At 35.2% G+C, this 17,963-nt stretch overlaps 1 protein-coding gene across 1 annotated transcript in view; it reads left to right on the top strand.

Annotated features, from left to right (window-relative positions):
* RXFP1 (relaxin family peptide receptor 1) overlaps nucleotides 1–17,963 on the top strand; it is a 45,397-nt gene that overhangs the window by 9,341 nt on the left and 18,093 nt on the right. The window contains exons 2-3 of the mRNA XM_051790719.1: nucleotides 6,880–7,035; nucleotides 17,840–17,944. Of these exons, the coding sequence (XP_051646679.1) occupies nucleotides 6,880–7,035; nucleotides 17,840–17,944 (261 nt within the window). The remainder of the gene's footprint in view (nucleotides 1–6,879; nucleotides 7,036–17,839; nucleotides 17,945–17,963) is intronic.

Here is a 17,963-nt window from a genome sequence, read left to right as displayed (position 1 = left end):
TTAGCTAACCATTGCCTTTCTAGGCCTTCCAGGTGGGATGGTACTGACTAGCACTGCATATTTAACTGTGCTAGTTAAAGGCACATTGGTGCCTTCATTTTTATTCAATATCTAATGCCACCTGAGCAAAAACCTAGTGTTTCATGTGTGCATCTTTAGACTTGATGTTGCTCTGCTTTGAAAAAGAAATAAGTGAAATTAAGAAGTTACACTGATGCAAAAAGACACAGGGGCAGGCAAAAGAACCTTCCCTTGATGTACTTTCTATTAGAAATCACATCAGAATACACAGATAGAACTTATTTCTAAACGGAAATAACAATCAGATCTAATTTAAATTCTGTTTATTTGGAAGAAAGGAGGAAGTGAAGCAACAGAAAGGTTTGGCTCTGTTCATTACTTTATGTCTTTGCTAGACATTATGCTGAACCCTCATCCTCTGGGAATGCCCTACAGAATTTGAGGTTTTGGATACAATTCATTTTACTACATGTTGGGACTTTTACAGGTATTATTATCTCCTTCAGCCCTTTCTGCGCATCAGAATCTCTTTATTCCAAGTTCTGTGCAAGCAGAACAAAGCCACAGATTAAAAAAAGTATAAGAGCCAAATCCTCTGGCAAGATGCCATGTGACCGGTCCGAGTTGCTCTACTGGCAGTTTCTGGCCCTGGAGTGGACTTGACTGGCGGTTAGACAAGAAAGATCTTTCAATCTTATAAGTGGATTAATTTTGACTGAATTATCTGTGGTGTAACCGATAACTAGCTTCAGTGATGTTAGAGATTGGAGGTGATATTTTCAAAAAGAGAGTACAAATTTTCTGCTTTGGAAGATGATTCTGAAATGAAAACATGGTGTAACCCACAGCAAGATATAAAGGTACTGTGTGAAATTAAAATAAAAATAATTACCAGATTGGCATGTAACAGTCATAATAGATGCACCTTCTTCGCTAAAATCCTTTGCACTGTATTGTGTTTCATGAAAGCAAACATAAACTTAGGTGTGTAGCTCAAGTACTACATATTCCTAGAATGACATCTAATATGGTCTACTAAAGATAAATATAATACAATAAAACTGAAAATGTAATTCTTGTTGCAAAAGAAACAGCTAAACATAAAAAAAATGCTAGTGTTTTAGAAATTACTCTGTTGCAGCCATTTGATATTCTGAATAAATGACACTGTGTCACTTGCACCCAACAAAATCTAATATTACAAACATGATGCATATGCAACACATATATTTAGAACAATTACAATAGCAGAGGAGCAAATTACAGAAAAGGCAATGTGATGATAATAGTTTAATTATACTTCTGTGAGGATCCTGTACAGATGTTTAAATCTTTTAAGCTACTGATGCTAAAGTACCTATCACCTTGAGACCAAGCTCTATTTTGGTCTACAAATTTTGCCCAAGGGGCAAAACAATGTGTGTACATTAAACAACACTAAGGTTCAAGTGTATAAACAAAACACCTGTTTTGTTCTTGCATGGAACTAGAATTTTTTCAATATGCTACTTATGTACAGTTTAAAAATTATTTTTATTAACATTAAATAATATAGGATTTCTGTTATGTATTCCCAGAAATCACTAGGAAGCTTTTCACAAGTGAAGAATCCAGTTTAGGAGAGTTTTTATAAAAGCATATGTTGAAAAAAGAAGTTGATTCTCACTGAAGAAGTTGTAGTAGGTTAAAAAAATCATGAGAAAGTTAACTTTTTTATTTCTATCCTGGCTTAACTTCAACCTTGTCCCAGTCATAAATTACTCAAAAATCCCTTGTTTAGTGGGAAGAAGCTGAAAATTCTGAACAAACCCAGGAAAACTAATGTAAGAAAGAATTAAATATCATTCACTTCTAGATATTCTTGTAATGGTAAAATTTAGACAACAAATTATTTTTAAAAAGTTTTTAAGATGTCATATCTTCTTTTTTTTCTGTCATTTGGTGATTTGAATGCTTCTGATCAAAGTTGTTCAGCCACTTGTCACTATTATTCTTTGTTAATCGTTAATTAAACATCTTTTGAGTTAAAAGAATTCAGTTATAAACTTTTATAACCTTGTTCTGATGATTTTTCTTTGAAAATTAAGGTTATAGGGCCTATGAGGTCTGCTCTATATTGTGCTAAAGGTTTTTCAAAGCCAGTTCACCTGCCCTTAACGTACCTTTCAGCAGAAGGGGATATTTTTTAATCATCTTGAAATATTCAGGCACAAAAATGACAGGCAAAATCGATTTCGACTTCAATGTTTCTTTCATTGACTCCTTCTGTTTCAGTTGAAGAAAACATTCTGTTTCAAAGCAAGCATTTCAAAAGAATATTTTCAGTCTTGATCCAGCCCATCTCCCAGTGTGTCTACAGGTACAGCAATTAAAATAAGCTATTGGAGCGTGGGGAAAATCCCATCATTTTTACATTAGTCTCTTTGATAACTTGGGCTTTTGTAGGTAAAATAACTTTCCATCAGAGTAAGTACAGGGTGGATTCTTCCTTACCATGATCATTACTTGGTCCTTGGCATCTAAGGACCCTTTTTTAAAACAATTGGATTTCCTCAGCACCAGTACTTTTAAACTGCTAACTCAATCAAAGTGAAAAAAACATGTTAGCTTATTTGACTGGTGCAATTCATGAATCATTTTGGACTCATGGCAATGGGTTTCATGCAAGTCAAATTCTTGAAAACACAAAAATATTTTCCTGATATTATGATATGCCTTAATTTGAATCTATACAGCTGAGACTGGTGTGACTAGTAGATACCAGGCAATGAGTAATGTTGCTTTGATTAGTTTAATTGCTTATGACTCAGTTGAATTAGGCTAGTACTGTTCCCATACAGAGTCATACTCACTTGTTTTATGGAAGCTAAAAGTAACTGTGCTAAGTCTCCATTCTTACAGCGCACATGTCCCTTTATTTGGTTTCTCAAACAGTGCTTGTGACCCAATCTCTCCATTTCAAAGAATGCACTAAACCAGCAAGCTTAATGAATCAATTTATTTGGAAGGAAAGCCATGTTCTCCTGGGAACATCTTGTTCTTGGCTTTCCCAAATGCGTTCCTTCTTTTTATTTCATTATATGAGAGCTTAAAGAGGGGTTGCCATGTTCTTTCTCCAGTTATTCTGCAACCATGCAACAAAGGAAAGAGACCTACCATCTATCCTAGATGACAACCCAACTCTTACTTATTCCTTTAACAAGGGAAAGCAGAGTTAATTTAGTCTTGTATTTAAAGACTAGCAGGAGAAGTTATCCACTTTCCCCTTCACTGCAGGTGTCTGCTATAGCAATAAGTGTCTTAAAGCAGCAGGTCTGGACAAGCTTAAAAGGTGCATGGCATGAATTCTTTTCTTTTTGAAAGTTTGAGAAGAACTGGGGGATGGTGGGGAACCTTAAGTACGTGACAGTCAGAAATATTATATTGCAGAATCATGAAGATGCAGTACTAGGGAGAACATTTTTCTATATTGAGACAACAAGCATCTTGTAAGAAAGATGCTTGTTTGTGGGTCTGCTTTTTGCATTGATATTGGTTCACCTATTTATTTTTTATTTGTTCTAGAAACATTGGAAATATTTTAATATTTATGCTGATCACTATGAGAAAAAAATTTGCTTGTACAGAATAGGTGGAATGCAGGCAATTATCTCTGTGTCAGCAGAAGGTAGCAGATGATTTTCTGCAGGAAGTATAAAAAGAAGAGGTTTTTTTACTTGGACATATCTGTAAAAGCAAACCTTCTGATATAAGCAAGTCTGTCACAGGTTTATCACTTTTCCTCTTCTTTCAGCTGCTAAAAAAAAAATTGAAAAAGAAACAAGATGCAACAAGAGCAGTTCAATCTTTTAATAGTGGAAAATCAATCAAATGTAGAAAATTCAACATCTTTAATACTGCATCACAAACATAGAGTGACAGTTCATTGTCTTGGCATGATAAACTCCGATGTCAGTCAAGTCTGTATTTGCAAAATAATAAGCACAAGTTTTAGTTGCTGCTGATGCATTGCTATTTTTATCAATTTCCTCACATAAAAGACAGTGTGTTTACTTCCTTGATGCAGAACATAATTGTTTGGACATTATCTAGCATTTTACAATTAATTTAACTCTCTTATCTCCTGTCTACCTTTGTCAGCTTTGCCAAATATTTCCTCAGAGAGTTGGTGCTTTTCCACACATAAATCTCCTGCAATCTGCAGAGTCCAAACTTCTGTCTTTTTTTGCATAAACAAAGTGATGTTAACAAGTCAGTGGACGAAGACCAGTGCTTTCAATGATTGTATAACTAGTATGAACTGTTGAGTTTTGATGCCTTAGTATCTCCTTTCCCAGGCAGATATTTACATGCCAGGGTAATCCAACATAGCAAAATATGAGTAATGCAGAGGAATAGATATCATCAAGGCTATAAATGTACAGAGAATTCAAAACATTAAACACTGTGAGTTATTCTTCATGGAAGAGTATAGATTTCTAAAATGCAACAGCAAATCCCTTAATTAGTTCAGGAATTAATACTATTTGACTAATGAATAATAATTCTTGGAACATGGTGTAAAATTCCATTGAATGGTACTGTGAGAAAACAAATGGTGTCATTTGAAATTTAAACTGCATGGAGATCAGTCCCTTTAAGCACGAGTTCAGATCAGTTTAAATATGTCTCCAGTGTGCAGGGTAAAAAGCTTGACAGGGTAAGCACAACTGATCTACTGCTTCTATAATGGATTGCAGAGTAAGAGGCTGATGGTTAGTTTTGGATGTTTTCATTTATGTTTAATTTTCCCACATTGGTGTCTTTTACCAGACATTTCATTAGCTACTTAGATTATAGCAAAAAGCTTTACTAAAGGGAGCCTCAGTTTCCTGCTCAGCTTTTTGCAGAAAGACACTAAGTACTACACATACCCTGTTTGCTTAACATTATGTCTGCATAAGATTTTTTTGCTACTTGTTTTCTGAGTGGGACAAGTTAATGGTAATGTTCTGAATACAAGTACAGAACAGCATAAATCTTTATGAACAATGTGCAAGTGTGAATTCACCCTGGGATTAGGATGTAGCTTTATTTTTGGTACCTATACATAAAAGGCATGAGGAACTAAGGCTCTTTGAGTAATTGCATGGGTTACACAGTTGTGGATAAAAGCAAATCAACTTTTCAAAATCATATGGTGGTTGTTAGCTGGAACATATAACTTTCTATGCAGGGAGCTTCTGACAGCAGAGGTAATTCTGTACATATGGAAATAACAGGATATTTATCTCAGTTTTCTGCAGCTACTGCTCTTACATTTCAAACAGTTGTAAAAAACACTGTCAAGGGCTTAACTGGAAGAAGGTTCTTCCAGAAGAGACTCCTTAAGAATCTGAAATATTTGATACAATTTCAGGTGATTTCCCTTAGGCCAAGAGAAAAATGAGTGCAAAAAATCAGGTGTTGTGAAAAAGCATATTCCTTTTTAATCTGAGAAAGTTGTGTGAAAGATTAAACTTTGACTTATGAAAATAGCCTGGAAAAATAGCAGTAGGTATAAAAAGTAGCAGATTACTATCTGAATAGGCATCACATCCCAGTTAATAAAGTTTGTATAGAGTATTTCAAGTGCTCTAAGACAGCAATGAAATTTAAAATATAATTTGTATTAGAATTTTTTTTTGTAACAGCATCCATTAAGTCAAATGATAGCTATAATAAGAAAGTGATATTCCTTTTGAAAGTACTTCAAAAATGTGAACCGAACAAATTTCATTCTAGAATAATTTAAAATCCTCTCCATAGTATACTCCTGGGAAGAAATTGGTCTTGTATGACAAGAAATCTGGCTTGGCACCCTGCAATCCGTTACAGAAGCAGTAGATCAGTTGTGCTTACCCTGGAAAAAGTGGTGGTGGCAGAATTTGTCCCTCAGGTGCACTGAAGCAACTGGTAAGTCATCAGGCAACTGCAAATGTAGGTAATTGCAGTACAGATTGCTGAGGGACAGGGGACAGGTAGACAACTCCAGCTGCCTTGGCTGTCCCTCATCAGCATCACTCTGCCTTTCCCCTCAGCACTGCTTGAATGAAGTCCCATGTTCTGTGAAACTACTTCCTAAAAAGCATGGGCTTAGCAGAACAATATCTGTATATGTAAACTTCACATTAATAGATTTTAAGCAGTATCTCCACATTTTTTGGACCAGACTGACAGCTCTTCCAAAGGATTCATAACGGCATCTTTATGTTGTCTTACTCATTTTTCAGCAAAACTGTGTCACAGATTTGATCTTAATTGTCTTGCTCTTTGATCCTTTACCAGTTTACACCTAGAAACTGCTTTAAAATGAGAATTAAATCAAAAATATATGTCTGATTTGTATAAAAGGGCCTCTCTATCTGGGTCTAAAATTTCAGCACAAATGAATATCACAGAATGGTTCGGGTTGGAAGGGACCTTAATGATCATCCAGTTCCAACTGCCCTGCCACAGACAGGGATACCTATAACTTATCTGGTATATTGCTATCATTAATTAATCTCTAGTGCAAAGAGAAACAATCCTTTAAAATAGTGGCCTTAGGTCATTTGTCTTGTATGACTAACCTTTTGATCTTATTAGGAGGATGAATGGGGAGGAATTACCTGTTTGCTGTGTATCAAAGGAAATTTTAATTAGCTAACAATAGAACAGTATTTTGCCAAGTTTAACAATTATTTCATATACTAATTGTAATTGAATGTCCAATGAACTAATATGTATTTCTTGCTTGATACTCACATTCAAATGTAAATGAGTATTTATAAAAGCATAACATCAAATATCTTTAAACACATCACAAAGTAAGCATATTTTTTTTTTGTTCCCATTTAGTCATCTGTGACTCTTTGGAAGATCATGTTTCTGGAACTGGGGTCAGGTGCCCCCTGGGCTACTTTCCGTGTGGCAACATCACAAAGTGTTTGCCCCAGCAACTTCACTGTAATGGTGAGGATGACTGTGGGAATCAGGCCGACGAAGAAAACTGTGGTACGTGGTTGAGACTTTTTCTCTGTGTCTAGCACCTGTAGTCACTGAAACCCATGCAGCACTCATACAAAACAGAAGACTTTACAGTGTTAGGAACAGAAATGTAACGTGCTTTGCAGAAGATGCAGCAGGTCTGCTTTAGCTAATAAAACCACCCAACAAGTCATTTGTTAGGTGAGAAGAATGGATCACATTTTTCTTTGTATATCGTATCAGTTTATCCAGTTTTATCCCTGCTTTGAACTGGTTTGCACATTTTGTATGTGTACAAATGGATGTATGTGATCTGTCAAAGGTCGCTGCTGAGAAGTAAATGTGTGCTCCAACACAGTTTATGTAAAGCTTAATGTGACTTAACGTGGGAGACATAATTTAGAGGAATTGTTAAGGGTTTTCAGAAATTACTTATGTCCTTATTTGAGAGAAACACATCTGTGTGAGTGTACTACACAAGCTGCACTACCAGCAGGCTTTGGGTTTTGAAAATGTAAAAATTTCAGGGAATACACACAGTCAGGTCATTTCTGCATGTTGTTATGATCCTTATCACTTCTGGCCTCTCTGGATGTTAGCTGTGAGCTTGACTTGGCTTGTCAAGTCCTGATCCTACCCTACTGTAAACTGGGTAGGATCAGGATATAGGCTTTGCGTGGGCACTTACCCGTCCACGCTGCTTATTTGTGAGCATGGCCCTGGCACAGCTTTAGTTTGTGCTGAGCCTCATCTCTTCCACAATGTTTAGATACAGCTTAGAGGTGGCACAGTCCTGGGATAGTCTGGAAAGGGGCTCCTATATGTTGAGAGAAGAGAGCTTGGCCATTTGGTTGTGATCTAAGACCACGGGGAGAGAAAATCAGCCCTGACACATTTTATTTATTGGTACTGTCATCTTACTAACAGCCTGCATATTTTCAGAGGTACTGATCCATGGTAGATGGGGAAACTAGGCTTCCTATTCCTTAGTAGTTTGCCTGTAGCCATGGAGGACAGCCAGGTGCATGATGCCCTGCCTCACACATTGCCTCCAGCTCTCTGGACCCAAGCAGGTGAACTGTTTACCTGTCCCAGCCAGGCATGTTGCCATCAGATCTGGGTGAGAGGAGTAGGATTTCGTAGTTTTATGTCATTTACTGATACTATAAACTTACTTTCTGTTGTAATTAATCAAAATCCTGAACAAAAATTGCTCATTCTGTTCTTTTCCTGTAATCATCTTGGCATAAAGTGGCAGAAATTGCTGATGGTGTTGCCCTCTTATGTTTAAGAAGTCCAAGGTCCATAAACCATGTTTTATCCGTGTTTAATTTCTGTATAATACCACAAGGTCTACTGTACAAGGACATGCTGAAAGCATACAGCTTGATACAATGCCAATTAGGATATACACAGTTTTGTAATGGGAAGTACAAGACAGTATAGAATCACAGAATCATTTAGGCTAGAAAAGAACTCTAAGATCATTGAGTCCATTAATCAAAGAGAGCTCTTCACGTCTAATCTGTATCATTACTGATACAGAACTGAGGTATTCTTGGATTACTGAAAACAAATTTCAAAAATTCAGTTAGGACTAACATGGATTGGCAATGAGCAAGGACAGTGTTGCAAGAAGGGATTTATTACTGAACCCTGAAACAACAAACAAGCTTCAAGTCATTAGTATTGCCTTAGTGTTCTTCTATAGGAAGGAACATACAAGACAATTCAGCTGCAATATTGAATCCTCTTCTGTGTCTAGTAATTCAAGAATGAGTTAGCCTTGATTTCTGAAAACCTAAATTACAAAAGATGAAGAGTCATTGTATTGACTTATTGGGAAAACTATACTATTGATGTTTTTCTCATATCTTGACCCCCTATTCTTATTTAGAAATGTATGCCATGTATAACAGATTAATGTAATATTCAGCAGTAATATTTTCTCAAAAATTGGTATTGCAGTCAAACTTCATTGTTCGGTTAAAGGAAGAGTCACTTCCTTTCCTGAAAATATGGAATGTCCTGATGAGATTTTCTGCAATGCCTCTACACTGTAGTAAGTGTGGGGATCTTTGTGGGATAACTCAGTTTTGTGACTATTCATCTTGCTTAAAATACAAGAAAGGAAGCCTCAGTGATTAGCTCCTGAAACAAAGAAACAATGTCTTTTTTTTTCCCCTGAAGTTTCCCAGGACCACCTCAGCATGACTGGCTTGTGTCAGCCGTTATATCTGGCTCCTTCTACCCATTTTTTAAATTTACAACTAGTTTTCAGTTGAAGTCATTACTCCTGGTTACAGAAAAGAAATTAAAAATTAAATTATTCCAGTACAGTAATTGTTTCATGCAGTACCATTAAAAATTTTAATCTCATCCACAAGGTATTCTAATTAAGTAGCTCAACTTTTAAATTCCTGAACACTTTTTCTTCAATTTGAATGAGAACTTTGAGGTGGCAAATCTACAAGGTTCAACTCAACAAGTGTGGGAAGGAAAAATCAGTGTAGACCCTCAAAGGAATTAAGAAATATTTTTTTTTTTTTTTAATGCATGTATCTCAAACAAAGCTAGATAAACCAACTGCTTTACTAACAATTTCTTTGGTAATGATAAAGCACAGTAAAACCAGTATTATAATATAAGGAAAAAGAAAGTAAAATTATGTCACAGACTGTAGTTCTTCCTGTGTTGGAAAGAAAAATATGTTGAAGAAGAAAAGGAAAAAAACCACACTTCTTTTGAAAATATAATACTGCTGTTTGAAAACAAAACAAAACAAAAAATACAACAGATGCTCTAAACACAAGAAAATTCAATATCCAACCGTTCAATAGAAGCCCTTAATTGTGCTGAATATTAGCAGCAACTGCAATTACTGAAATAACAGTTATAAGAAACATCGGTGAATGAAATAAGAAGAGAAGCAACTAGCATAAAAAGCACATGTAGGTCTTTCAAGAGAGTTACTTTATAAAACTGTTTGAATGCCCTTGAAACAAAAAGACAGCAGTGCAAAAGAGACCAACATTATAGGAGCCTCTGAAAATAACGAAACATGTCACTCCAACTATCTTGTAGCAAGTCCATCCCTTTTTTCTTTTATTTAGGAAATTTGTCTCGTTCCGCTCTTCATTCCTATAGAAACATTTATTGTTGTAATCTTCGAGATAATTTGCAGTACTAATCCTGTTTCAGGCACTGTGTGTGCCTGGTAACAGCAAAACATCATTATAAATATTGCAAACTAAACCAAATCCTCATTGAGAGATGTGTGCTCAGATGTGCTGTAATCACTGTTCATATCCAGCCTCGGCACATAAAGATTGGCTTTGTGGTGTTCTCTTCAATTCTGCTTCCTCTTTCACTTCCACCATCCTCTCCATGTCCAAATAATAAACACAAAAGTAAGGTCCAGAGAAGTGAAATGACCTCAAATTACGACCATAGGTAGAGCTGAGAAGAGACTATATCTCAGACTGCTGTGTTAGTGCTTAACCTCAGGGTGTGGACATTAGGAGGCTCTCCTTGATCTATTGCTAGATAACCTTAAATGTGCATGGAAAATACAATCTTATCTTTTTAACTTGAAAACATAGTCCATCAAGTAGAAGTGAGCATCTCTGCAAATCTGTCATGATAATAATATTTTTAAATAAAAATAATTTATTTAAAGTTTTGTAAATTGTCATAAAGCTCAAGGTTTTGAGGAATTTCCTTTTTTAGACTTTAGTATGGCAGTAAATTTTTCTCTCAGATTCTTCTTCATTGTCATCCTTGCTGAAGCACCAAGTTCTTAATTAGGCTGAGGGCACCGTGCAGCAGTTTAGCCTGTATCATGCTTCACCTGGAGTTTTTTTTTATCTGTCAAAAAAATTCAAAATGTGCAGGGAAAAAAAAATATAGCAATTCCAGCATCCTTCTGTGCCCAAGCTTGTTTAAGGATCAAGTTGGCAAAGCAGAGGAAGTTTGATACTGTTTTGTCCTCCTGAGACTAGATTTGATTTCAAACATAATGGCTCCTGGCTAATTTTCCAAGTAAGAACTTTTCCTATTTGTTTACAGCTGTAAGATTTGATTCTGTAGCTACTTGGAGTTTATAGATGGGAGGTTAGAGCATTTGTTTACTTCATCAATTTTTAAACATGAGCAGGAAGGATAAATACTAGGCATAATCACAAATTCTGCTCTCCTAATGCTATGGCAGTGTTGACATGGGATTTGTTCCTAAAAGAAGAAACTAATATTTCTTACATTGAAGACATTACAGCTGCAATGTTACTGTTAATGTAGTCTAAACAATCTCTAGGCAAATTCTTTGACGCCCAGTGGCATAGTAAAAGTGCATAGTAAAAGTCCCAAGTACAAATTCATGGAAAGAAGTGTTTTGGGATCTTGCTTTGACAGTGATGCTTAATGATAAAACAAAATTAAGATTAGCAACAGTAGATTAAAACAGCAGTTGAATAATGAAAAACAGAAATAACAGAATAAGAATATTTTTTATGTCGTTTTTTACTGAGCCTACAGGTGTTTGATTATCTCAAGGTGCATATTTGTTTAGATGAACAAATTCTGACACATGAAAAATTGAAAAAAAAATTATGAAAAGTTAAATTGCAACATAAATGTACTCCATGCATTTGGACAGAAGTAAACTAACATTGCCAGTAATCACCCATGGTTGGTGTTTGTTTTTTTTCAAAATACCTACTGAGTCACTTTAGACTCAGCAGTAGTACACACACACACAAAATAATTCTTTAATCTGCTCCTAATAAAGTATTTAAATTTTAAAACTTACACTTCATTTTTTCTTTTTCTAAGTTCTCTGATATGCTGTCTACTTAGAGGACTGAATGAGCAAGTTTTTGTCCTAGATAAGGGTCAGCTTTCCCTGAATAAAATTATCCTACTATTACATGCAATGATAAAAGCCTAATATTCTCAGTCTAACAACTTTTGTGTAATTATCTCTTCTGGATACAACACTGAGTCAGTTACCATTTCGTAGTCATAACATGCTAATTATGAAGTGCTGCAAAAAATCTTAATGTAGTTAAATTTTAAATCACTGAGAGACTGAATATTTGTTTTTCCTGTGTGATCTTTGTTGTAATATTGTTCCTAATATTCCATACATTCTGCTGGATCATCAGCATGATTTGGTCATTGGAACTGTAAATTAGCTGTAGCATTATTGTGATGCCAGTTCATGGAAAAAAGCTTTCCAGTAAATTGCAGAGCAGCTTACCTCAAGTCTCTTGTTTCAAAACCACCCATCAGCTCTATAATTTAGTTCAGGAGAAATATTGAGCTATGATCAGACCTCAAAAAGTACTGGACTTTTCTCTGGACTTTACATCCTACCTGGCCAATTTAAAAGCATATTTTATAAGGTGTCTCAAAGACACATCCCTCTTGCTCTGTTACTAATATAATTACGTGTCAGCACCCTGTAGCTACATGTTCTTAAAACATGTACATACCCTTGTACGTAAAGTATAGGTGCACTCATTTCTTTATAAATAATGCTGCTTTCAGATTTAGAAGTTTTACTAACTTCCATTAGTGTTTGATAGTACTCAGAATTGATTGTTAATAGAGGTTCTTTTATTACTAGTAATCTCTAGAGGAAACTATTATGTGCAAATAAGACAAGTATAAGTCCTATTTAGAATAAAAGGTATTTAAACATAAGAATTGTAAAAAATGCAAACAGCAGCATTCTTAATGATTTCAAAACAAAAATCATATATGTTGTACCTAATCACTTGCACCTCTGCAAACCAGATTGGTTTGCCATGAATGGGACACCAAAAACCAGCAATTGCTGTTACACATTTGACTACACTTTACTTACTAGCAGCAATAAAATTGGCAATGGAAGAGACAATGTATCAGTGTTTGATTTTATCTTTTTTCATAAGCAACATCTTTAATTATGCAGAGCAGTTAATGGAACAAAGCAACCTGAGCTATTTTAAGAGCACAAGTTTCCTCAGTGTTTAAAAATTTGGCTTCTGGACAATTTTGCTGATAGTTCTGCAAAACTGTTTTTTGGCAGCTAGGCAATGGTTGCAGTGTGTCTGCATTTGTTTTTTAATCACAGTGTCATAGCCACATTTTTCCAGTCCAATGAAGCAAGAACAGGCATGCAGATTTAATTTGTTTCTGACTCTGGAGGAGTTCTTCACTGGCTAAATGTATTTACCATTGTGTTGCTCCCAGGCCCAAGAAGTCTCTGAACAGAAGACAGCATTCTGCTCCCCAGTTGTAAAGTTCACTTATAGAGGTTCGTTAAGCTCTGTGTAGCTCATAGGCTGAAAATCACAGAGGTTTGCAGAAGAACTGGGGCAGGGAGCAGCTGTTTGAAGTCTTGCACCTATTTGCCTCTAAAAACACAAGACCTCATCTGCTGCTGTGTGCCACACACTCATTGGGTGTCTGGCTTACCTTGTTTAATAAGTTACAACATATTACATCTTTTTTTTAATGGGTTTATAAAAACTTAACAGGGTAAAATAATACTCTATATAATCTCATGGTATTTTCATATGTGTTTCTTTGAAGGTCTATAGATTTACAGACAATTATTGCAGTTCTGTAGATGCATTAAATCATCACCTGGATTTCCACAGCAGTAATCTAAATTTCTATGTTTCAAAACATCTGTACAAAAGAGATATGTTTTAATAGTGCAGGATTACTTATAAGGGATGAGAAACTTTAGAGGGTCTCAGTTTCCCATTTTTGCCTCATGACATTGCAGAAGACCTTGATAATTTTATTTTGAAATTAATACTAATAATGAATAATGTTATAGCTGTTCTCATGTTTTCCTGGCATGGCATTATTTCCCATCATACTTAAAATATGAGATTTTATTGTATGAGGCACTATTCAGTTTTGCGCATTAAATAATAAATTTTGGGTTTGAAGCATAACATAAACATTTGATAGTCCATAGTATACTTAAAATGTAGCAAATACTTGGCAAAAGGTAGGATTTTCAAGCTTCACATGGAAAATTTTTTATATGGCCAAATTTTATTCTCATTGTCACTGCCATTTGTCAACAGTATATGGCACTGAAATAATCAGGTTTTCTCTGACGTGCAAGTATCAACAAATATAATTGCTTTGCTGAACTTCTGGAGGCTTTTAATCAATTTTGCTATTGAATCTTTAAATATTGTTAATAACTAAGAGGAACTTTTACATTTCACTAGACTTACGTCTCTCCTGATCTCCACTGTAGTGGCATACTGCCGAGTAAACGCTGAAGCAACTAAAGGTTTCATAGGTGTATTCATGCCATTAGCTTACTTTAATTTATTTAAAAATTTGAAAATACTTTGAGAAAAACTGAATAGAAAATCAGAATAATTTATATAGATTGAAAGTATTGTTATAAAACTAAAAAGCTCCTCTTTGCATGTGTTTTATGAGAATAAAGATGCAATATTGAGATGTTTATCTTTTGGAAATTTGAGCCTGCTTATTTTCCTAAAAGTTGCACTAGCTTAATTAAGTTGTTTTAAAATCAAGAATAAACTTGGTAGGCATATAATCTAACTCATCTAGAGAACTGTAAACCTTATTTGAATTGATTTATTTCCTGTCTGTTTTACTATGATTGCATTGTCACATATAAGCAGAAGAACCACATTTCAATTAATCAGAAGGTACAGGAGGCAGTCAATGTGCAGTGACACACAGTTGGATGTGGGGTAAATTGCCTTTGAATTGACTGATAAGATGTCCGGTTCTAAGTTCTTAATTTTTTCTGCTTGGATATATAAACTGGGACTGTGAAATTCCCTCTTAAATCTGAATGCTCCAGACACCACAACCCTCCACTTGGTAAAATCTCGGTGTGGTTTTGGTCTTGCTGTAAGTTATTAGGCTATATCGGTGTGGAAAAGGGCAATTATATTTCTACATTTGTAAACATTTTTAAAGGAAATGGGTTTTCCTTGTATGAAAAGATATCTTTGTGAAAAGCCTGAAGTAATTTCTTACAGCAAGAGAACGTTTATTTGAACAACTGACAGAAAGAATATATCCACCAACAGCAAAAGCAAAACCAAAGGGAGACACAACAGTGTCTCTTTAGAGTGTTTATGCATTTAACTGATAGCATTTCTCTGCATAATAACCAATGAAGACATGGCCGAGAGAAGGGGAAAGTCATATAGATAACATCCTGGTCATAAGCTCCATACTAAGTAAGATGTTTGTCTTTAATTGAGCAAAGATGATATTTTCTTGGATCTGTTACTGAAATGATTACTCAAATCTGTAGTTTGTCAGGATTAAAGTGCTCTTTCTTGTTCCCATCAGAAGCAGTAATCAGCGACTTTTAGCGAGGAACAGTGTACTAATCTGTAGTAAGATAAAACCAGTTTACCAACACTTATTTCACTTATCCCATGTAAAAGAAGATTTGATGATGCCTTGTTTTCCTAGATCTCTGGTTATTTTACAGAAGCACAGCCAACATAATCTATTTTAGAACTGGCTCGGGGGAAAAGCAATTTCTCATCTGAGCTGTACTCTCTCAATGATAGATTTGGGATTTCAAGACCAGTACTATTACCAGTCATTTCTTAAAGTGTTTGGAGAACCTCGCCTCAAAAGAGGTTAACAGGTCACAAACCTTCCATATAAACTCTAAACAATCACAGAGTGATTTACAATTCTGCCATTGAATGCTTCATCAAATGTTTCTACTAAATATAGTTATTTGCACAATACATTCTTTCAGGATTTGACAAAATAGTTTGTATGAAATAAAGACTGTCCCAGGCTTGGGCATAAAACTTGGCCCAAAGTGTATATTTCTGAAGGTCAAAAAACCTTTAACAACTTGTTAGATTATATATGCCTTTGTATTTCTAGTAGAAGGCAAGAAAATCAATTCCATCAGAAAAGCCCATTATTTGAAATAAACTGACTAGAAACTCCAAACTGGAATGATTCCAGTACAAAATAATCCATCTTCACTGCAATTTTTTTCCCCTCTTTTTTTATGGCCACCCAAAAATACACAGTTGCCTCTCAACTTCCTCAAAAATGCTGTTGAACCTTTCCTTTGTAGCAAACTGCTCCATCATTCCCATTAGTGTGAAAGGCCCTAGTCATTTTCTCTGCAGATGTGCAGTGATGTCACCTCCTGTACATGCTGTGTCACATGGCAAAGAATTTTAAAAGTATAAAATGGCGGAATAAAATCTTGCATATCCACTGTAGAGTCAGAAGCAGGGAAATGCAGAAAAATTATACTTTATGTGTTCATTGGCTTACAGGTGGATTAGAATTTATGGCTCTTAACTATATGTTTAAAATGTGCAGATAAGTGTTTAGTTGTCCAAAACTTTCTATGAACATAATTATGATTTAGAAAATCCAAAAGTATTTGAGACTATATTCCTGACTGCAAAACATTTATTTAGTATGATTAAAACTTCAAGAACAATCTCATTTTTAAAAATCTTTACGAATTTATTTTTTAAAACACTCAACAAAAGATTCCTTTCTTCTTAAATCTTACTTTCTCTGCATATGTTGTGTTCCCACCAGTTTCTTCAGGTCCCAGTTGATGGGTCCAGTCATACAAATGAAAGCTAAATATTCAGAAATATTTAGCTTTCCAGCTAAATATTCAGGAATAACGATAAAGGAAACCTCATTATGGTCCCATCTATGGGGCAGTAGGTTTATAAGGCAATTGCCACTTGGCAAAGAATCTGTTCTCATTGCTTCACCAATTACAAATTCCATGCTGCAGGCAGTCCTAAAACTGAGCTTCTTCTAATGATTTAAAACAGGAAACAGCAATGTTTCTGCAAGTTTGCCAATACCTTTCACTCAGTTCAAAATGCATTAGGAACATTGCTGCTGCTGTGAGTGTTCATTAAATGAGATGCTTTAAACTAAAAGGGTGTGTCAAAGGTAAAGAGAAGTCAGACTCAAATTGATACAACTAAAATCCAATCACAGCTTTTAAAGGCAAGTTACCTTTCCCTTTCCACCCTTTTTTGGAAGTGGTTACCTGATCAGTTAATTTACAGATCTCCCATACACAATAGACTTCCAAGAAACAAACAACTAATGTATCTGAAGTTATTTCCGGCACCACTGTATCTTGAAATGTCCCTTTGGTGGAAGGAACTGAAAGGTTTGCTCTTCAATTTTTGCTTTTTTAGCCATAAACTCATTTCCAGTATATTTATGCACAGTGACCAAACTGATAATATGGAATCATGCTTTGTTTAAGATGCCTGTTAACTTAAACACACTGCCTTGAATACATTACGCCAAGCCTCCTTTTCTCTTGAAAAGCAATGTTTCTTTGGCCTTTGTCTAGATTTTCAAAAAGAAATTATAGACAAGATGGCTCTCTGAAAGAATAAGTCAGAGTCACAGTAATCATTTCAGTTTCCACGGACAAAGTGACAAACCCACACATTTAAGGATGTAGGGAAATATGGTTCCCTCTCATCTTTAGACTCCTATGTAAACAAAAATTTCTAATGTCAAGATCGTAGTTTTTTCAGTGTGACTGTCACAGAAAAAGTTGTTGAAGGTGTAATAAATTGTTCCTACTATGCACCTTATAATCTCCCTAGCTATGTGTGATTAGGCAGCTCTAAAAGATAAGGTTATCTAATGATCTGTGAAATGCGCTGGAAAAAATCCCATATTATTTAGATAAAACTTGATGCAACTAAATTAAGTGAAGATATTAATACCTTCTGTTTGTATTCCAATGTCTTCTATTTGTGGTCTGTTTGTGTTGTGGTTTTGTTTGTTTTTTTATTAGAAGACAACAACGGATGGTCTCTGCAATTTGATAAACATTATACAAAGGACAAGTACAATAAACTGAAATCTCTGTATGCATTTCAGAAAAAGACACCTGAGTGCTGTAAGTAATTACAGATATT

Source organism: Manacus candei, unplaced genomic scaffold, assembly GCF_025592945.1.
Source record: "Manacus candei isolate 608988 ecotype Guabito, Panama unplaced genomic scaffold, ASM2559294v1 h1tg000028l, whole genome shotgun sequence".
Classification (NCBI taxonomy): Eukaryota; Metazoa; Chordata; class Aves; order Passeriformes; family Pipridae; genus Manacus; species Manacus candei.
This window is presented reverse-complemented; position numbering and strand designations above follow the sequence as displayed.